This window comes from Genypterus blacodes, unplaced genomic scaffold (assembly GCF_046128005.1).
Source record: "Genypterus blacodes isolate CSIRO-AG114 ecotype Tasmania unplaced genomic scaffold, CSIRO-AGI_Gbla_v1 ptg000054l_1, whole genome shotgun sequence".
NCBI lineage: Eukaryota > Metazoa > Chordata > Actinopteri > Ophidiiformes > Ophidiidae > Genypterus > Genypterus blacodes.
In genome coordinates, this window is record NW_027466866.1 from 2,536,714 (window position 1) to 2,557,921 (window position 21,208).

Genomic DNA, 21,208 nt, shown 5'->3' on the forward strand with positions numbered 1-21,208 from the left:
AATTACCTATATTCTTGGTAGACAAAGTGAAGCCCCTTCCCTCAACGGAAAGCATGTCTGCGAGAGCTTCAGTGAGACTGTCAATGCTCTTCACAATATTGAATGGACCCACACGGACCTGTTCAACAAACACACAACAACCAGGAAGAAAGCAGACTTACATTTACTAGGACCTGGACACTAACATAGGATCTTGACCGTAGGCTTCATTAGATTATTTAAAAATATGATATTAAGACACAGGAGAAAACACAAAAGAATCTGTGCCACAACTCCTATCAATAACTCAAATCTAGAGGACAAAATACTAAAATATATACACACACATCATCCTCACCCCATCCTCAGTTTGGCCCATCCACTGTGCAGCCATGTGAGGCTCTAGCATCAAACTGGCCAGATTCAAGTAGTCGGTAGCAACCGACACCATGATCTCTGCTGCGTCACTGCTGGCGGTATGGTTGTTCACCGGGGCGGTCGGGTTCAGCTCCATCATCTGTGAGAGGTACAGGACATCGCTGGAGGTCAGGAGGTTCGGGCCGCCAGCCTCCAGCATCTGCAGCACGGCCTGGGTCAGGTGCTGCATCAAGGCCAGGTCTCTGTCCCAGGACATGTTGATGCTCAGCTCCTCCATCACCTGAGGATGATGTGGGCAGACAAAGATCACTACTGTGTATACATTAACCTGGAAAAAGGGTCGCTGCTTTCCACCCTTTGTGACTCAACATTAAATTAACAACATTAAAGCTTTGAGTAGTTAGCCACTCAGCCAGTTAAAATTAAGTTCTTTGTAGAGAAGCCAGTTATGTCAATATGGATTAGCTGATGATGTCTGTAAGAGCAAGCAAGAGAAAAAAGAGAGAAAAAAAATAGAGAGAGCAAGAGAGAGAGAAATTATGCAACTGTCTAACTCACAGCTTTGGCCAAAGGATCCTTGCTCAGTCTGTTGAAGATCTGTGTTTTTGGGAAGCTAAAGACGTCCAGTCCTTCTGCAGTCAAACACAGAGAGAAACCAAACCCATGAGTGCAATGTGAAAACCATTGTTATACTTACTTATACTTTAATACATAGAATAGGAAGTTTCTAACACAAAATTCCAATGCCTTTTCTGCCATCACCTTTTTTAAACTGGCAGACAGCCCCTCTGATGGATTCACAACTGTCTGGACTGCAGGTCCTGTTAACAGGGTCAAAGGTCATGCACTCCACATCCTGGCGGATGGTGTCCAGCACAAAGGAAAGGTTCTGATTCAGCAAAGCGTTTTCATCCAGCGGGGAATGCAGAAAAGAGTTTACTAACACAGTGATGTTACCTGGGAAGGGAAATTGTGAGGGTTACTTTCAAACTTAACTGCTTGAAAATTACAGAAGGAAGCATCTTGACATACACACACACATTTCACACCCAGTTACAGTTTGATGGTTAATGCTACAGCTAATAAACTTGCTGATGTCGATGGTTAATTACTGGCTGCATGGATCAATCCTTTGGTAGGACAGTAACAGTAGCAGTTAAAAGCCCTTAATTCCAAAATGGCCTGATGAAACCGTTTAAAGGAAAGTACTCTGACAGGCTAGCAGGGACAGTCTGGTGGTTAGAACCCTGTTAGATAGATAGTCCCCATAACATCCAGTTCGGCAATTAACAGCAACATTTCAGTTTATTCGCTCCTAAAAAGAGCAAATCACTGAAGGAGTGCATGTTTACCATCTGCTCTACATGTACAGAGTGAGAGTTTGAGCCTTTCATTGCTCACTGGGGACCATGATGTCAGAACAGGAGAAGTTTGTTTTGAAGGGTGGGAGTCTGAATGATGTAAGCCATGAAGCATTTACAGTTAAAAGCCTCAGCGGTTGCCAACTTTTTACAACTTGGTCGCCCATTACGAAAAACTATAACACCCGACCTTGCTTGAGATTTTGAATCAATTGTCTTCTCCGGTGTTAATCCACGTTTTTTCAGCAAATTGTTGGCTAAAAAGTCTGAATTCATTAAACCTTTAGCATCTTTCTCCTGTCCCTTTGCGGCCTCTTGACTAATGTACCTTGACATGGGCTGTCTCTCCACAGGCTCATAACGGAGGACTCTATTTCCATAGTCTCCTTGCTCCACTTGAACACAAGCCTAGAGGGAATGGGTGAGCACTCTTTTTCCATGGTGTGAATTTCACTGCTGTTTAGGGCCCGCTCCCAAATGTGCAGCTCCGTGATGCTCCCTGAGAACGACTCATCTTTTTTAAACGAGCCCCCAAAGGTGTCCTGTTCCTGTCCGATGATGAAAAGGCCATCCGGGCCAATCCTGTCAGAGCTGTGTAGGCCATCGCCGCTGGAGACCAAGTGGCCGTCAGTAAACAGCATCCAGCGTCCTCCGGTTTGGCTCCAGGAAACGCAGACGGAGTGCCAGGAGCCGTCGTGATCGAAGGCTTCGTGGTAAGGCCCGTGAGTGCCGTGGACGAGCAGAGCCAATTGCACAGGCCTACCCTGGATCAGGCTCGCACGGAGCTGGAACTCATTAATGTATGACTGGATGGAATAAGAGAAGATGGTGGAAATTCCCAAGCAGCTTCGATTGAAGCGGAGACGGGTGCAAACGGTCACCGAGCCCATGGAGGGGAACTTGTACAAGAGGCGAGCGTTCTTCCTGTCGGAGCGCCCAGTGAACTCCAATATTAGGGTCTTGGGGGAACCTTTTTCACCCCACACAAAGAGAGGAAGACATTACTATTAAAAGGCAAAAAACCTGGCACAGCTCTAGGAAAAGATGGATCCTAATCATGATGTTCCGCTTAATATTTCAATTCAAACTGTAAACACTAAGGAAACATTTATTCACTGGGATTACAAGTATTGAACAGCAGTGTCGTCAGTCTTATTTTATATTCTCTTTCCCATATTTTCATAAATTGGTGAGCAGGTTGAATGAAAGGCCTCTTGGACAAGAAATACAATGAGCCTACTGTTTCAAACAGGAGGCGCTGACATGTCAATAAAAAGTGTCGGAACCTACTTTTCAGATGGGTCGTGACTTTCCTGGCAATCCACACGGGCTGTGAGATGTTCAGGGACTGTAGAAAGCTGGTCAGCTCTTGCCTCTCTGCAGGGCTGGAGACCGTGGCTAAGGCCCCTGAACGCTGGTTGCACAGCTGCCCTGCTCTGCTCCACTGCAGCCCATCTGGCACATACTCATAATAGGACTCATCATATGTAAATAATGTCCTGCTCTCCAGTGTAAAGGCTGTTCCCGAAACAGAAATGACAAAGAAAGAGAGAAAGATTTGAGTTAAACTTGGATAACATTAGATCATTCGTTTTCGCACTTATCAAGTGAACACCTTGGGTCCATCCCCATCCCCATACAGTTGTTGGTCAATTGTTAACTTTTTTCTATAATTAGCTGCCAAATGTGAGTGGGCGTGGCTCATTCTTCCAAAGTAATAGTATCTCATGAATGAATTAGTCTACTGTAACCAAACTTGGTGGACATGTGCACCCACTACCTATGCAACAAACAAAACAGCAGACTACCTAACTATGGATGCAGAATCTAAATCCATCATTTAGTGAAAGAACCACACTGAATTTGGATGACCATTGGGCCTTGGTGGAGGTATTATTATATTCGTTTTTTAAGAATGTAGGATGCAGGATCTACTAGACTGGTTTAACAAATTGTTGACCTATGGATCTTCGCCATGTTTGCTGTAAACTTGACTTGTGGTATAGTGTCAATGATCCCAGCCTTTGCTTGGAGGCCCTTTTCCTTTCCAACCATCAGATTAACTTTGTGTAATGGTGTGGCTGGTGAAAGATGATATGTACCCGTGACTGTGGCCTGTCAATGACTGACTGTCATTTGAAGCGATGTTTGGGAATGAGTGTAGACAGGTTCCCTACTCAGTCACTCCCTCCTCACCCCAAAAACTAAAACTGACAATCCAACTCTGCCAGAGCTCATTACACTCACTAAAATTAGACTACAATAAAGCAAAGACGTCAGGTTAATCAACTAACAGCCTCTATTGGACATGATCTCAGCAGTGTAAGAATTTAATGAGAGGGAAAAGGCGGAGAGAAATCCAAACCGCATGCTGGATGGAGGACTATTATGTGTGGTGAAAACATTAACTGTTACAATTCACATCAAACAGCTCATTGACGTTCCTATTCTTTTTACGACAGAGCGGGCAGAGTTTCAGGCCGCGGCTTTGATGCCAGCAAACAAGCACAAATGACCGGTAACGCGGCAGCGGTGTGTGTGTTCTCACAAATCACTGCGGTGAGAAATACACCGTCAGCTGTTCAGTTACCACAACAGAATGTTTGCGAGGAATGAATAAAGTTGCTACTGTGAGGGGAGTTCATGTATGGAGATTCAGTATCAAAAGATGCAAACTTGTTCTGCTGTTTGATCAAGTGAAATCAAACAGGGTCAACCGTGTTATTAAGTCTGATAGTTTTGGATGTAATTGATATGATTAAGTCAGGATTGCCATGCACATTTCCCTCAGTCCTTACATCATTCTAATACATTTTGCCTCGATGTACATCACTTTTATGAGCTTGGCTTTGATGGAGACAAGGGATACGGCAACTAAACCTCGACTTTCTGGGGAGTTCTGATGTCCCAGGCGTGTTTACAGCACATCATCTGAGCATAAAACCAGAGCTCAGCGGTACTGTAGCATGAAAGTCCATACCACCCACACACACACACAGCTCTCTCCCTCTCTTTGTGTGAGTTAGCGATGGCCTTAAAACTTATTTTCCCGACACACTTAACTTGTGTTTTGATGTTTGCACTTTTTGGCACAGCTGTGGCTTTGATTCCAACCACTGCAAAACACAACCATTCATATGACTCACACACTCATTTACTGTGATGGGAAGACTAATGAGCTCATGCCAGACATCCAACACCATCTGAAGAATGCTTTTTACTGTTTGAATTGGCGGGTGGGGTTGAAAACACTGGAGGTAATCACAACACAAAGCACACACAATCCCACGCAGGCCATTAGTTTGCAATAACTGTCATTTCTACAACAATAACACTTCCATCATGAAATCTCCCTTAGTGTCTTCAAGAAGATACTGAAGTATAAAGGTGAATGGAAACAAGCCTGTGACCTTTCCGCCATTGACCTCTGCAGTACCCGCTGACGATGGAACAATAACCGCCCCTTTCCACGCAAGCATTTAGCGTGAAAGCTCAAATTTGGAGTTTACAGCTCGCCACATTCTTCACCAGTTACTGTTTCCCCATAATCTAAACTTTAGCAAGGAGGAGAACGGGATGATCGCCAATTCTCTTTAAAACATCCTCAGTAAAAGAATATTCTCAAATCATGACCAAGACACACATTAGAAGAAGTAAAAAACCAGCCTCCTTATAGAACCACCTGTGGTAAACCTTTATACAGTTTATATTTCAATTCCACCTTAAATGTCTGCTGTTTAAGTGGAGGAAAATGTGAAAGGTGACTCACCTGATATATAACTGTGAAACCAAACCTGTAACATAATTAGCAACAAGTGCTCCGGTTAGTAATATAGTAACATATCATGATAATACAATTCAAATTAAGTATAAAAATAATGCAACCATTTCACCTTTATAACAAAAGCGTGTGAAAGACATGGTGCATTTAGGGAAGCAAGTTTATCGTAAATATGAATGAAATAAATGTATGTTTAGGCTGAAATACCCAGCAAAAGAGGAAACAAAATGAAATATAAATAAGATGTACTTACAAGAAAGACTAATTTGATGAACAATAACCAGCGCATCCTAAAATAAACAACTTTGTTAGCTTAGCAATGGAGAGTCACAATATCAAAACACAACGCGCGGCGCTTCAAATGAGCAAAGAATCGATGAAAGGAGTGAATTCATACCTGAATTATTCGTCTTCTTATAAACTTTTTACGCGTCTTTTCATTCCAGTCGCGTCGTGTGTTTGGGAGCAGCATTCGAAACAAAGCTCGCCGCGGTAACAGGGAAGCTCACGGTGGAACTCTGGAGTTTATTAGATGGTATTTCGTCTTTTCTCCTCCGCCTGAGGAGCGCAGCTGAGCCCGCGGAGGCTGCAGGGAGGAGTGTGGGTGTTGACCGGAGCGGCGCGGCAAGGGACGAGGCGGCGGTGCGGCGAGGAACGACGCGGCAACGCGGCAAGGCGGCGCGGAGAGAAGCAGATAAAATGTTAAACGTAGGTGGGAGGAGGGTATCAAAATGGCGTGAAGCGGCACTTGGTTGAACTATCCCAAAACACTAAATCACTGGATATCCGAAAAAGTTAAAGTTGGATTTCCAACTTGATGGGCATGTTGGACATAATCAAGCGAAGAATCCATTAAACTTTTATTATTCAAATTGCCTTTAACTTTTGGTTCTTAAGTGATTGAATCAAAGTTCTTTTTCCTTGTAATCCTTGGTGCTTTGGAATTGGATATAGTAAATTCAAATAAGTTGGGCTCTCTTGAAAGCCTTCAGGTAAATATCGATTTTGTTTTGGTTGGTAATATGAGATCAGTTGACTAGAGACAATCCAGTATGGTGACTTCATCCCCTGCTTTTTGCAAATACTGTATTTCTGTTGACTTCATCATGCTGTGGCTGCCAGTATGGACCATAGCCAATTGCAGCAGAGTGTGAATTGGCTGGATCCGCTCCTCCAAATCAGAGGCCCTGGGACTTTACCGAAAACTATACATGGGCCTCTCCAAGCAGGCCACAAGTGAATCAGTATATTAGGTCTGTTGACGGCTAAAAGACAGAAGGATGAAACAGAATCATTAAAAAATATCTTAGCCACAAGAATTTAATGTATAATTACAAGTCGTTGAATGATTTTATCATGTTAAACTTTTACTGAGAGATAGAAAGCTCTAAAGGACTAAATAAATGGCGTGTTGTAGTAAATGTAAAGAGGACGAAACCTGCACGAAATTGCGTTTTCTGTGATTAAAAGGACATTATCAGAAATGCAACCTCTAAGCTTCGTCCAAGTGCAATCTGTTTTTTACATGTAATACAATATAAAACGTGAAAGCTTGAAATGAATCAGACCAACATGTACCAACAAAAGTAATATACATGCACACAAAAATAAAACACCAACAAGAACCCTGCAGCATGGAGTGACAATTTAGTGCCCTTTGAACAATGCAGTGCAACAGAGTCTACCTGCTAAAACAGAACTTTCTCCTTACAGTAACATATTGTTCCTATTAATCAAACCTCAGCAGCTGTGTTTAACTCTTCTTATTGTGAATAAAGCCTCTGTCTCAGTCTACACACCTGGAATACTAGAATACTGGAATCCGTTCAAAGTACTGACAGTAGATAATAGAAAATACAAAGACTTTAATCAAGTATACCTCAACACAAATGCTACATTTACTGATGCTCATCTTGTGACAGAATAAGAATTCTCATTGCCATAAGAGTTCACATATTGAACTCACTGGAACACCCACACTTAAATTATTTTTTAGTAAGTTTAACATCTTTTTAAAAAAATACAAGTATTTTGTGCACTTAGTAAGCAGAATTGACTGTATAAGTGTGGATATAACTTTTCACCACTTTGAATGCGGGCACTGTTTGCTGCCTGTGACAACACTGAGATACCAGAGGTCACCAAATATAATATAGCCTCACCTTCTACTGTTACCTGAAGGAGTTTGTGAACATGGTTTTCTTGGCAGCCTATGTACGGAACCCTCCATGATTTAAGCACTGCATAAAGTAAAGCACACACAGTAAATGCATATATATATAAATCACAACCAGTGTGTGCTGCCATTGGGCGACAAAGTTGGTGGTAAGAACACGGTCTTACTCACAATAAGATTTTTACAAGAACTAGTATTTGCAGCTCTCTGTTTGGGCAAGTTTTCATCATCTGTGCTCCTCTCGGAGGTGGCAGAGCCTCTGCTCCTCCCTGCCCCTTGCTGACTCCAGGCAGCAGAGGACAGGCACTGCAGAGCTGAGTGGAGCTCATCTCGTGCAGCCATGACACTCTGAATGCAGGGCAGCTGCAGGCCAGACGAGGCTCCATCCTTGCACAGGCCCGTGATCAGCTCATCGACAGCTCTGGCAGAGGAGGAGATTGCCTCTTGGTGGCGGTTGAGGTTGGAGTCTGCAGGAATACATGGAGAGAGGAGACAGTTATTATATGATACAGTGGACGAATTCATCAAAATCAGATTTAGAATCGGAAAAGCAGAAAGCTGGAACATTGATTTTCCACTCAGTTCCTGTGTAATATCACAGATGATCATTGTGCCGCCACAGGAATGCTTTCTCTATCCTGCTAAGCTGCCATGGCACAGCCTCTTAACCCATTCACTGCAGAATATAGAAAAATAAGAACATTATACTGGTGTAGAATGTCATCAGTGTTTATGCAAGAAGTTTCACCTCGCAGGGAAGAGGACAAACTGGAATGTAGCTCTCTAATGACCCGGTTCAGCTGGAACAGCTTGGTCGTTGTTATCCTTAGTCTCTGCAGATGGGAGCCTGAGGACTCGTCTTCCTCCTCTGCCACCCTCTCTTGGTCGGTATCTCTCTCCTGTTTTAAAACATACACAAGCACATATTGCCTATACATGCTTTGTTCAAGGGACAACGCAGAAGTAGATGGATCCAGCTGTAACTCACTTGGCTTCGTCTACAATCACACCGTGGGCAGTAGAATGTCCCTGTGCCTATACATGTCCGTGAATGTTTTCACAAAAAACTGCTAGTTTGTGTGCCTAAGATAACGGCAAACAAGCCTGTTAGCTGTGACTGATGCCACTTTATTCAACACATTCATTACCCGAACGATCACCAAGGGACGACTGCAGAGAGATAAGCCTACAGAGCGCTGGGCTTTACAGGAGCAATAAAGGATGAGTGGCATCTTTAGCAGGGCTGCTCTGGGAGTGGGTATTAATCTGTAGCATTTAAGCATGTGTCAAGTTGGGGATGTTTTTTAACCTTTACATACCCAGCTTTGTAGGACATATGTTCTTTCAGTCTGGGTTTCCAGGACACAAATAGCAAAAGCTTGTGTATAAAGATTGCAGATAATTCCTTTTCCATGCCAGAAAGGACAAAAATAACCAACACTTCTCCTAGAATAGTCTTCTTGTTAGGTGGTCAAACATAAAAAAATACCATGAAGTAGTAAAATGTTTCCAAAATCCATAAACACCTTTTTATTTTGCTGGTAGGAAAAATGTCTCATCCAGTTTTAAGTACATTTTAAGCCGTTCGACCTTCATTTCTTTGCAAAAACACAGAATGAACTGGAATTAAAGCTAGTTTGCCGACAAGCCCTTTTCAAGCTGTGATTATCCACTGACTGTGCTGTCAGTCTTGACACAATTCGACTCCAATTTTGTGGTGTGCTGTCTTTCTGAAACTTACTGTAATGTGGCAAAGGATGTACCGCTGCAAAATACAGGCTAAGTCAAGTGTCCTGGACTTCAGGCTCTGTAGGACCTGCAAGCAAAGACAGATGATCTCGCTGAGAACTGACAAAAATCAAAACAGTCAGAATGACTTTATCTTAAGAAATGATGGTGATCTCTTACTGTGGTCCTGGGATAGGCCAGCTGAGCATCCCTCAGCATCCCCCTGGTGATGGTGAGGCCCTCCTCTAGGAGAGAGCGAATGCCCTTATTGGTCCCCTTCAGCAGAATTATGACCGCTGATGACTGAAAAGATGATGTTTTTATGTTATATTCAGACTTCGCAGAGTTGAGTTGTCACATATGTTGAATATAATACTGCAGAACATGATTCTTCTACATGACAACCTGTTAGCTCTCCAATACATACTACATATTACATGAGTTGTTGTTGTCTATATTTTCTAAACTAACTACCAAACAATAATAATTCCTATATAATACATATACTAAAGAGTTTGGCTGCAATAGAGTGATTTGGATTTAATATAAAGCTAGGTTTTATAGAACATCAAACACCTTAAATATGCGTTTCCCCTGCAAAAAATTTAACACTGCTGCAGCGGCACAGCAACAAAATCAAACATGCGGCGTCCTTATTCAGCTCAATAACTCCCCACCTCCAGCCATCTTCCTCGCTCAGAGATCCACACAGGTGATATTCCATTCTCCCATATTGCGGAGTGTGCAGCTGATTACGGTGAACCTCAGAGCCTGGACGGCGATAGTGGTTGCTGCCCTAATAATGGTAATGTTACCTTGCCGGTGGCCTGGGTGCCCAGCTCCATCACATTCAGCTGTGTGCCGGTCACTGCCGCCAGGTGGCTGAGCGCCAGTAATGCCTCGTCCAGGCACCGACTGCTCTTCCTCTGCGCCTCCGTCACCATTGATGAAATCTCAGATTCACATCCCTGAATGGGGGGGGGAGGCATTTTTTTTTTTCCCCCGTTTTGAGTCAACATCAACTCAGCATAAACAAACTGACAAACAGATAGGATTCAAATTGATTTTACAGTGAATCGATGCCAGCGAGCCAACAAAACGGTGGACATTGATTGAAAGGTCCGTAAATAAATTAAAATGGTAGAAAAATGTGGAAAAATCGGGAGTGAGACGGGTGAAATACTGTTTAGGTGCTGAGGCTGGTGAGAAATTTTTGATTCACTTTCCATATATTAATGCTCTGTTTGGGGCTCAAGGCTGAGAATTCCCCTGCTTGTCCATTTCCATAGACAAAGCTCAAACAGCTCAGAGCTAAGACCCATCAATCAACACTCTGAATTTTGATTAGTCACCCCGGGCCTCATTTATAAAACATTGCGTAGGATCCCGACTAAAATATTGCGTACGCTTAAAGACAGAGAAATGGCGTACGCAAATAAAAGGTCAGATTTATAAAGCCGTATTATGTCGCAGTGTGGCCTTTGATATAGAACGGTACTTTTGTTCGTGGAATATGTGTGTGTTGACCTGAATAAGTAGCTGGAAGTATCCTCCCATCTTCTTCACTTGGCTCTTAAGTTCCTCGGCGATGGTGTAGAGCAGGCCGGAGGTGGGTTTAACGCTGACCAACCACTGTGTGGTCACAAAGGCTGCACTCTCTACGGCTGTTGTGGCCTTGATCAGCTGCGTCTGGGCCTCCGAGTTACACATGAACACTAGAAGGAGAAAAAGCAAAAACCCCTAAATAATGTAGTCCAGTGCCATTCAAATATGATGATAATTTTATTTAACCTGGGCCAAAACTACAAAAAGACAATTAGAACATTGAACCAGAACTAATAACAGGTAACATCTACAAACTTGTTGTTGTTTGTCTCACTTCTGAAAAGAGTTTTAGATTGAATCTCACCGTTCTCTTGGTTGTCACCCAGGCCATCATACAGGTCCGATATGGTCTGGACTGCCACGTACAGCAGGTAGAGGTCAGAGGCCAACCTGTCTGCCACGCTCTCCTCTGTCCCGCTGCACCCACGCAGATGGGCCAATGACTGACCAATCAGCTCCTTGCAGATGCCAGGCAAAGCAGAGTCTGCATTACTGGGACGGGTGGACGGTGGTTTGGCCACACCCATCAGCCCTGGGGACAAACAGGTATGTGACTACACCTAATCTCAAATTGATCACAAGAGGAGTTGGGTCGTCTTTGCCTATAACTGTGAAATGAAAAATCTGCATGCATCTTTTATCCTGGAATGAGAAGTTTGCAATACAATATGCCGTAGGTTTCTTACCAACAGACTGTGAGGAGCAGTTGTGCAGGCTTTGAATGGGATGCACTCGAATCTCGTACAGACGTCCTGAGATCCTCCTGCTCTTCAAAAGGCTCCGGCTCCTAATGGCAAACAGAGAAGAGAAGAAACAATGAGTGCCTAACTTACATTTACAATCATATCATCACACTTAGAAGTCTTTGATCCTGATAAAATGCAACTCACCCCTACATCTCTACAAGCAAAAACAATCACAAAACTACAAACCACTGATAGTAAAGACTGCAAAACAGTTTGGAGAGTTCAGGGTTAGGGAGGCTGGTAGGCGTTTATTGCTGAGGCTCTAGAGTTCAGGCACGGGTTTAATGGAATCAGTAGGAGTGAAGGAATGAAGGAACCCGCAGAGCTTATGCCATGTTTCATTTGGCTGGCTCCTCTGTTATTGCAGGCACCAGCGGGGTCACCATAAAGATGCTTCACAGGCACCCAACAGGAAAATGTTGGGGGGGTTCTGCATGTCAGAAAGGTGTTGAGTACACGCATGAGAATAGTTTGTTTGGGACATTGGTTGGAGAGTGAGAAACAGAGGCACCGTTCACTGCCCTTTCCCTAAACCCCTTATCCTGACCTTCACTGAAATCACATCATTACATAGAAGAAACTAAACAAAAGTCAGAATGGACCATGGGTCGCCACTTAATGTCGACCTTTCATGGTAGAAAAAATGTGTTGAACGTCCAAATATGCGCCAGGTTGTAAATCACAGCGGTGGAAAAGTAAGAAGGACGACTGAAGCAATAACCTAAAATCATCCAAAAAACGCAATTTTCAATGTTCCATCTCAAAGGCTTTCAGTCTTTCCGTAGTCATCACTTTGGCAACACTGTTAACATACAAAAAAAATGCAAGAAGCAGCGAGTTTGTTTGAGTTCATTTGGGATGAAGCCACACATTGTCCGTCCAGGCTCTGTGTCCAGCAGCCCGACGCCGTAACTCATACAAATATAAATGAATTCCGAGTAACGCGGCGTGTATTCGGAGATGTTGGAAAGAGGGGATGACAGGTAGGAGAGGAAGAGAGGAAGCGCCTGATAATTACCTGCGGCGTGAGAAGGAGGAGGTGGAAGTGGAGGAGGCCGATGATATATCTTGCTCCCATTCGTCACCGGGGTCATAAAACACGTCGTCATCTTTAGAGGTAGAATCCCCCTGCGGAGGGTGAAATACGGTTTACTGTCCCGCTCTCATTTACATGACTTATAAAGAAAACTAAAGCAAAATGGAGCATAACTCTCTCCTCCTCTGTCAGCTGTAAACTCACTTACTTTGGACTAAATGATAATGGTGATTACAATGGGCTTACATCATACACTATATATGCAGAATGATGGCTGGCAAATCACCTACTGATGTTATAGCCATTAAATCAAAGGAGGTGCTGATTTGAAAGGCAGAGGGCAAACCTGGTCGAGTTCCCTCATGGCAGCCATGTTGTTCTGAAACTTCTCAAGGCTCCAGAAAGTGGAGATGCCAAGCTTAGTGTTTTGAACACGGACTTGTAGTTCTTCACCTTGCTCCGGTTTCTCCATGTCATAGCTCTCATGCCTGCAACAGAGGGGGGAGTGAATTTGAAATGAGGAAAAAGCGACTTCCCGAGACGGCGGAAAATTTAAGAGACACCTACTGCAATTGATACTGGTTGCACTGTTTTCATGAAATATTCTCCAGACTGGGATGTATTACTGACTTATTTATCAACCACAATATGGATTCAGCAATAAATAAGTGGGAGAGAGTCTTTGGTTTAGGTATACCTGCTGAAGACTGTGTGTTTCCTCAGTTCAGCGCTGATCTTATTAGCTTCTTCGATCATTAAGGAAAGCTTCATGGCGTCCCACTGTGGAGAGACTACAAAGCAGACATTAAACATTATTAACTCTACCACAGCTCTGAGTAGAAGAGAATCTGAAGTGCCCAGGGTTTATACCAGGTCATGCAAAACAATTATTACAGCGACTCATTGGATTTGAAAAGAACATAAAACTCTTTGTGTGATGTAATTTGCCATTATACCGCAGTTCAATATGAGTTTGATGCTCTCACCACCTTTGGGAGTGCGGTCTTCCCTCAAAGCCCTTCTCTTCTGCATCTCCTCCAGCTCTCTGCCGATCTTCGTCTTCTCTGCTTCCAAAGCCTCAACAATCTTCGCCTGAGACACACGATGTTCCTCCATCGCCTGCATGGCACAATGGTAATATAAACAATAATAAAAATGATCAAATAGGAGTATGGCAATCTGTAACTTTAAGACGAAAGCCTTTTGTCTAAAAATGATCACCAGGAAAACTTGTCACAACTTGAAGAGGCAAGTGAACATTAAACAGGTGTTGTTCCGTGTCCTGACCTCGGCTTCCATGTGCAAGCGTAGGCGTTTCTTTTGGGTGTCCACTTCCTGTTCCAGCTCCATTTTGGCAGTCTTCAGCTGTGCCATCTGGCTGGCCACCCTCTGCTGGTCCAGCTCCTGTCGCTGCTTCCGCGCATTCTCCTCGTTCTGAGTGAATGCAAGTTTGTTTTTACTTGGTTTTGGTTACCCAAGTTGACCGGAGAACAGACAAAATGTCACACATGATCAAAACAAACCCATTCATTGCTGTGTAGTGTGACGCATTACACAAGCTTTGAGAAAATATACTACTTGTGGATTCAGATTTTCCAATGAAGGTTTAATCACAGACAGAACTAACATTGCTTCAGAATGGATAGGATTAAATATTCCTCTGGAATCATAAATCACAGATAAGTGCAAGTGAAGAAAAAACCTGGAAGGTAGGGAGAATGAAAGTGTTTGAGTGTACCAGTTCTCTCTCCAGGACTTGGATCCTGTCTTCATAAAGCGCTCTCTGCTCAGACAGCTCTTTCTGCGCCACTTCCTTGGCCATCTGGATTCCCTGCATCATCTCCTCCTTCGCCTTCACGTGGGCTTCCTCAATTTCTGCCTCCAGCCTGTCATACACAAAATTGGACTTGAAGGAGAATTCCTACAAAGCTCATTATAAATCTCTAGGAATAGACATTTCCCCTCCCGCCTCCAAAAAGAAATATTCCCTGATAATTTATGAGCTGAAACTTGCAAAACTTCTCTCTATGTGTCATAAAGATTTATTTTAGGTAAAGCACAATTTATTTAACTTTTATTTGATGAACTCTACAACATGTTTTCACCAGCTGTTCTGTGGTAGTGCGATATTATTTTAATGTTTTTTTATACTCACTGTGCTCTTTGAGCAGCAAGCAGCTCATTTTTGGCGAATTCAAAGTCTTTGTGGCCGTCACCCGAGCTTGTCCAGCACGACGCTCGTTTCCCAGACTGCACCTCTGTTGGGTGGTTGAAACGGAAATAATGGTCTCCGCCCAAAATCACTCTGTCACCCTGTCGACCATATTCACATCATCACACACAGATGAGAACAAACGGCTTCATTGGGGGATTTGAGAGTATTTGCTGATCTACTTACATGGTGCAGGACAGTAGATTCAAAGATGAGTTTCCCATTTACAAAGGTCTTGGCGTTTTCAATGGGAGTGAGGGTGACTGTACCATGCATGCTGGAGATGACACTAAACAACACAAATGACATTTAATGAGTCCAAACCAAATCGAAAATAAATACAACTCATTCTAAAGCATTTACCGTACAACCCCAAAAATATCTCTTTGTCCAGGTAACAGCCCTGTCCATACATTAAGAACTAATATTGCTTAGATTAGGGATTCTAAGCATCACAAAAATGCATCGTCTTTATGGTACTGAGCCATCTTCCCTCCCCCTCAGTCATCCTCACCAGTGCTGGTCGGCGATGAGGGCTCCTGTTAGCTGGATGTCATGTGTGGCCTCAGACCTGAGCTTGCCCACTGTGGTCTGACCCTCCTTGATCATGTACAGAAGCATCTCAGACAGCTGGGGATCCTCGTTCAGGTTCACCAGGTTGGGTAGACGGTTGTCCACTTTAAACGTCACTCCTGCTTTCTGAAGGCAGAGTTTGATTCATCCGTGTTAAGGTTAAACTCAGGATGAGAGCTTTCATGCATAAAATCAGAGGTATGTGGGAGATTTAAGACCAGAATACAAAATAAAAATCTCATTTGAAATCACCTGCAGCTCTTTGGTCTCCTCACGTTTGCGAATCTCTGCCTGTTCCAGCTTTTCCCTCCAGGCCCTGGCAGAAAAAAGGGAAAAACATAAGGAGAAAGTCATATCATGTCGAATAATAATATATTCACACACATTACCACCGTTTAAAAGGCAGGAAAGTGATATATAGTATGTTATTGCATTTATTTCATAACTATAAAAGAATTAATTGATCATTGATCATAACTAATTTAATGTAAGCATTTAAATCCTTTTAAATGCAGTATATGCAACAGGGTGAATAAAATACCATAATGCCATATGAAAATACAGCACATACTATAAATACAAATACACATCGTTATAAATGTAAAAATATATCTATATAAGTATTACATGTTATATGGAACATGAAAGATAACGTTGCTATTAATTTCTTATATATATCAAAGTCATAGTGATTGTAGTGATGCTGACCGGTTGGCCTCGGCCATCTCTCTCTCCTGCTGGAACAGTGTGTTCCTCAGGGCTGTGATCTCCTGCTGGTACATCCTGACTCTCTCTGGTTCGATGCCTTGGGAGCTCGTCTGGGCCGCTTTAAGTTTCTCCACCTCTGCCTTCAGCTCTGAACACAAACACAGTGAAATAGTCAATCAATGCAGCAACATTTGGAGCAGTTTCAGGCTAATTTGATGAATGGGTATTAATGATTATATAATTGAAGGACGCAAAAAAAAAACTTATCTAAAGCCATGAAAAAGTTTGGGCTTTTTAAGATGGTACAGGAATGCTGAGATTTTCCCACTGACCTTCCCGAGAACACGTCTTGTTAAAGTCAATTTATCGAGCTCCATTGTCCCAATATGGAGAATTTCCAGAGCAGCCTACACTACAGGAGAGAAACCTGCAGCTAGAGCTCCCCCAAGTGCTCAAAGCACAAAACAGCAGGGGAATATTCTGATGAAAAATAATACTTGCATGACAGTTAGCTGCCATGTGCAACTGACAGTGCATAAATATGGCCTGGAGGCAAGGTTAGGGCCAGGCTTTAATTGAACTGGGTAGTGCATAAGCTGGTGATGGATAGATGGGCAGAGCAGACAGCATGCGGGAGAGGAGGAGGGGAGCGGGAGACCAAGAGTGAGACATGTCGGGACAGACACGTAAACGCACAAAGAGAGTGATGCAGACAATAGAAGAGCAAAATGTGCCGAAAGCGGTTACACATCTAGATTTAGGTGCTTTGACTGTCTGACCTCTGATGAGCTTGGCGTTGGTGTCCTCATTGACCTTGGCCACATTGATGATCATGCGGGCCTGCTGGGCGTAACGCAGAGTGCTGAGGCTTTCCTCCACATTGCTGCCGGCGGGACTCAGCGTGGCAATCATGGCGGTCTTGGAGTTCCCGCCCAGGCTCTCCTTCAGCAGCCTGCAGGGGAAAGACGAGTCGAAGGCGGCAGTTGGTCCTCAAGGAAACTTCCAGAATGTCAAAGCCATTGAGAATTTTGCTGAATGTTTACAAGTGACTACCCAGAAACTAAAAATATAGTAAATTGCTGTTCTGGTGTGACGTTGTGTATACTTCATACACCCACACCTTGAGTACACTGGATACATCTCTCTAGATCTACTGAATATGTGACCAAGCTAATGCTCTCTTACCACGTGAGGACAGACTCTCTGTAAGGAGTGAAGACCTTCTTCCTGGTCATTGCCTGTTCTGACAGGGCAGAGATGACCTTCCCAAGGGTGAGCAAGGATTTGTTGATGCTTGCACCCTCCTGCAATAAAAAAAAGAATTAAATGTAACACAAGTATCAGTATATCAGCAGTTCCCTGACTGACAGGCAAAGACATTTCTCTGTTTGACCGTGCAGGTATAGGATAGAATAATGAGTGTTTGTGTATGTACACTGCACATGTGTGTGTTTATACCCTGAGCCGGTCGCCGCTGGTCTGAGCTGAGTTACAGCGCTCACTGCCTGCCAGGTCCACCAGGTTGATCCTACTGGTGATACTGTGGTCGTGTTCCTCTCCCTCCACAAACTCAGTCTGCACACACACATACACACACACAGATTTAGTGTATTATCCACTTTCCACATTGAATAATAATGACAATGGACCACACAGACATTTCATCTGCTTATTGAGACTATTGTTTATTAACTCTGGCTGTAGTGCAGAGAGGACTATTCAAAATTCAAATTAATTTAAATGAGATATTTAACCTCTAGTAGTCCAGGCCAGAACCTACTTTTGGTTTGTGATGGACACACACACCCCACACACACAGCAAGGCCATCATACCTTAGTCTGGGTCATAACCAGAGTGAAAACAGAGTGAGATCTGGAGCTCTTGTCGTTCATTCCAGTTGCTGCTGTAGCTCTCTGCTTGTTGCCCAACTCCAGCCATCCCTGGAAACAGGACAATTTGAATTGTAACTGAATAACTTACCCTGACCACTTCAACAGTATGTTTGCATCGATCAGATCAGCTGTTAAATGAGAAAATAATGTTTATGAGTAGAAACAAGTTTGACATACCCGAATGTCACCATAAGAGCTCACAACGTTCCTGTTAAGAGAAAAACAGAGGAATTAAAAGGTTAATTATTACATTAAGTTATGCTTTGTTGAATATTCATCCAATAAAAGAACATGGTTTGCTTACGCAGAGAGCTCAGCAACGTAGGGCCCGTGAACTGGATGTTCCCTCACCCTAAGCTGGAAACACAAAACAAAATGGTTTATCACTTATTATGCTGTATTATTGTTCAATTGAAGTCTGCACAGCACATTAAGACATTGTGTGCGATATTTGTCCGTGCAAATAAAGCCAGGAAAGGACACGGAAATTCAATAGCTTGTCAAGCAGTGTCTTGGCTTAATTTGACTCTTCTTCATTCTACTTACAGGCATCCTCCTCTGGTTTGGATCGTCTCTGGTCACCAGCAGGTCATGAATCTTCTCATTGTACACTTCAAAGTAGCTCATCTCTACATGACACTTGACCTGAAATAACCACAAAAAGGGTCACATAACCAGATTTGTAGAATAAAAACACCTTGCTTTGCTAGAAATCTGCAATCTCTGGTCTAAGTAATTCTATAAAATTAATGGGGTCATAAGTGAATGGTGCTTTGATTGAGCGTTTCTGTGTGAAAGCATTCATCAAAGAATCCCCAAGATAACATAAGACAACAAAAGCTACAGTTAAATGCTTCTTACCTGTTGATTTTTCATGGAGGCCAGTCTGGTGAAAAGCTGCTGGCAAAATCGTGGGATAACTCCTGGCTCTTCTCCAAAGCCCATCATCCTGTAAAATACAATTTAATTATCAATGATGTATTTCTAACTCTTATACATGTGCCTCACAATCTCAAATTCAAAAGCTTTTTCAATAATGAGAGCCTATAGTGCCCGAACAAAATTCCTACAACCATAGAGTAGTACTAAAAATAGAACAAGCTTTTAAAAGATGCCATAGCGGGCCAGTGGAAATGACTCATTGTGGGAAGAGGGTGACCTCATCAACTGAAACGACTCACGTGTAGGACTTGCCAGAGCCAGTCTGGCCATAAGCAAAGAGGCAGGTGTTGAATCCTTCGAAGGCCCTCTCCAGCAGAGGCTCAGCCAGGGTCTGGTACACCGTTTGCTGGCTGGCGAATGCTGGTTCGAGCTCGTCGACCGAGCAGAAGGAGAAATCGTAGGTGAAGGAGTAGCTCTGCTTGGAGACCGGGTGCTGGACCAGAGTTTCCTGACCGCTCATGAAAATGACCTGCAATGCCTTCTCTGTCTTCTCCCTGCAATGGAGCAGGAATACAGATACATAGTGTGTAATTTTATCTACAGGTTTCAAACATTTTACATATACACAATAAACCAAGAGCACTTTCTTTGTGTGTGTGTGTGTGTGTGTGTGTGTGTGTCAAGCATTCAGTAGCTCACCTGGTATTGAAGGGTCGGACGCGGACGGCCACTGTCACTGCACTGTTCTCCATCTTCAAGACATCCTGCCGGCTCAGGGCCTCGCTGGGTCGGGACTGGAACATGGACGCGTCCGGAGGTCCTGGCTGCGAAGCCCCGGTGAGGGTCAGGGTCGCGTCTCCTCTTTGACCCGGGGTCAACGCGCTGGAGGTCCGGGTGTTCTGCTTGTGTATCCCAGCTGCAAGGGCCCGACTGGCCCGGGGAGCAGCGACAGGTTTGGTTTCCTCTTGTTGCTTTCTGGACCGTTCTAGAGTCGCAGACTTTTTGAATGTCGTCACCGGTTTAGGAGCTTCTTTCCCCGCCAGCCTCTCGAACACGTCCCTCTTGGCGGCGATCTTCTCAAACGGGGTCTTCTTGGTCGGGGTGTTGAAGGCCCCGACCTTGTCCTCTGGTTGCGTGCCTGCGGAGGAAGATGAAGAAGTGGATGGCGTCTTGCTGGGTACAAATCTCCTCGGAGGCTCCACAGATGCAGTAGTTTTCCCTGGTTTGGTCCCAGGTGGCGTTTCTCTCACACTCGTGGAGCGGAATAAACCAGGTGTCCTCCCGTTTGGCTCACTGAGGACCTTTGATGCCGAGTGGAGCCCACGCTGACCCTGCAGGGTGCTTAGTCCGGCTGATGGGGTCCTGGTCCTTCGCTGCACGCTCAGTCTTTTCTCTGTTGTCGGTGTAGCGTTCTGGCTTCTATCACCCATCGTTCTCTCCGCCGCTTCTGCCCCAGTTTTCCTCCTGGACCTCCTCTGCAGGGTGAGCCGGGCACGGTAAGGAGTCTGCTGCCCTCCGCCGCTCTTCGACAGCGCCGAGATATCAAATGTCCTGTTTACATGTCTGCTTTTATCGGAGGATCTGCTGTCTTCGCACGAAGAATCCACTCCAGCAGTGAGCTCGGTTATTTCGGATGATTTTCGTACTGTTTGACGCTCCCTGGCCGGCGTTCTGGATGTTGATGTTGACATGAGATGGTCATAATAAGTTGTATGCTTCCTAGCTTGCACGGAAAATAAAGACATGGCAACAGTTTACGCTTTAGCCAACTGCTAACTATCACCGTCTGTAATTTAACTGAAGTTACTCATTAAAAGAAGAGTGTAAAACCGTTGCTAAGCGCTAACTAAAACTTAAGCTAACTAAAAAATATACTGAGAAATAAAGTAGTCCCAGTTGACGTGTTCGAGCTGCTTGTTTTGTTATTATCCTCCCATCGCTTCCGCTTTCGCCCGCTTCAATTTCAAATCGCCTCCGCCGCTGAGAGCTGATTGGCTGAATTTCTGTGACGCGGTACGTGACGTCAAGGCAAAGACATGCAGTTACGTAGGACGGACGATAGGTGGCAGCATAATCAAGTACAGACATCTTGAATTGAGGTTTCCTTCATTCTGAATAGGCATTGTGTAAATTTAAATTAAAACGCAAAG

At 43.9% G+C, this 21,208-nt stretch overlaps 2 protein-coding genes across 3 annotated transcripts in view; both read right to left on the reverse strand.

The window, feature by feature from the left end:
• The window catches only part of LOC143001586 (adhesion G protein-coupled receptor D2), a 63,916-nt gene extending 58,395 nt beyond the window's left edge, over nt 1-5,521 (reverse strand). The window contains exons 1-7 of the mRNA XM_076151234.1: nt 5,488-5,521; nt 3,009-3,236; nt 2,047-2,688; nt 1,120-1,314; nt 916-989; nt 338-637; nt 7-118 (exon numbers count right to left, since the gene is read on the reverse strand). Of these exons, the coding sequence (XP_076007349.1) occupies nt 7-118; nt 338-637; nt 916-989; nt 1,120-1,314; nt 2,047-2,688; nt 3,009-3,236; nt 5,488-5,521 (1,585 nt within the window). The remainder of the gene's footprint in view (nt 1-6; nt 119-337; nt 638-915; nt 990-1,119; nt 1,315-2,046; nt 2,689-3,008; nt 3,237-5,487) is intronic.
• Nucleotides 5,522-6,818: 1,297 nt separating this feature from the next.
• kif14 (kinesin family member 14) lies at nt 6,819-21,007 on the reverse strand. 2 transcript variants are annotated; one of them, XM_076151197.1, is made up of 29 exons: nt 19,758-21,007; nt 19,358-19,612; nt 19,038-19,125; nt 18,723-18,821; nt 18,481-18,533; nt 18,354-18,384; nt 18,117-18,224; nt 17,742-17,858; nt 17,469-17,587; nt 17,063-17,235; nt 16,284-16,431; nt 15,828-15,891; nt 15,517-15,701; nt 15,189-15,291; nt 14,946-15,103; nt 14,529-14,676; nt 14,078-14,224; nt 13,780-13,909; nt 13,488-13,581; nt 13,137-13,278; nt 12,773-12,882; nt 11,695-11,795; nt 11,313-11,540; nt 10,931-11,118; nt 10,219-10,371; nt 9,584-9,706; nt 9,417-9,491; nt 8,424-8,574; nt 6,819-8,142 (listed from the first exon to the last, which is right to left on the reverse strand). In XM_076151197.1, exons 1-29 carry the CDS (start codon nt 20,801-20,803, stop codon nt 7,784-7,786), a joined length of 4,896 nt encoding a protein of 1,631 aa, XP_076007312.1. In that variant the 5' UTR covers nt 20,804-21,007; the 3' UTR covers nt 6,819-7,783. The 2 variants fall into 2 exon arrangements, with proteins under 2 accessions (XP_076007312.1, XP_076007311.1); XM_076151196.1 differs by having other exon boundaries at nt 13,777-13,909.
• Nucleotides 21,008-21,208: the final 201 nt, after the last annotated feature.

Bases quoted from the DNA above. Each gene is read 5' to 3' on its own strand.
- kif14 (XM_076151196.1), bottom strand. From the start codon at position 20,803: ATGTCTTTATTTTCCGTGCAAGCTAGGAAGCATACAACTTATTATGAC. The intron at 15,104-15,188 runs GTAAGTAGATCA...TATGGTCGACAG, and splicing joins AATCTACTGTCCTGCACCAT to GGTGACAGAGTGATTTTGGG. The intron at 11,119-11,312 runs GTGAGATTCAAT...TTCTCCTTCTAG, and splicing joins GGGTGACAACCAAGAGAACG to TGTTCATGTGTAACTCGGAG.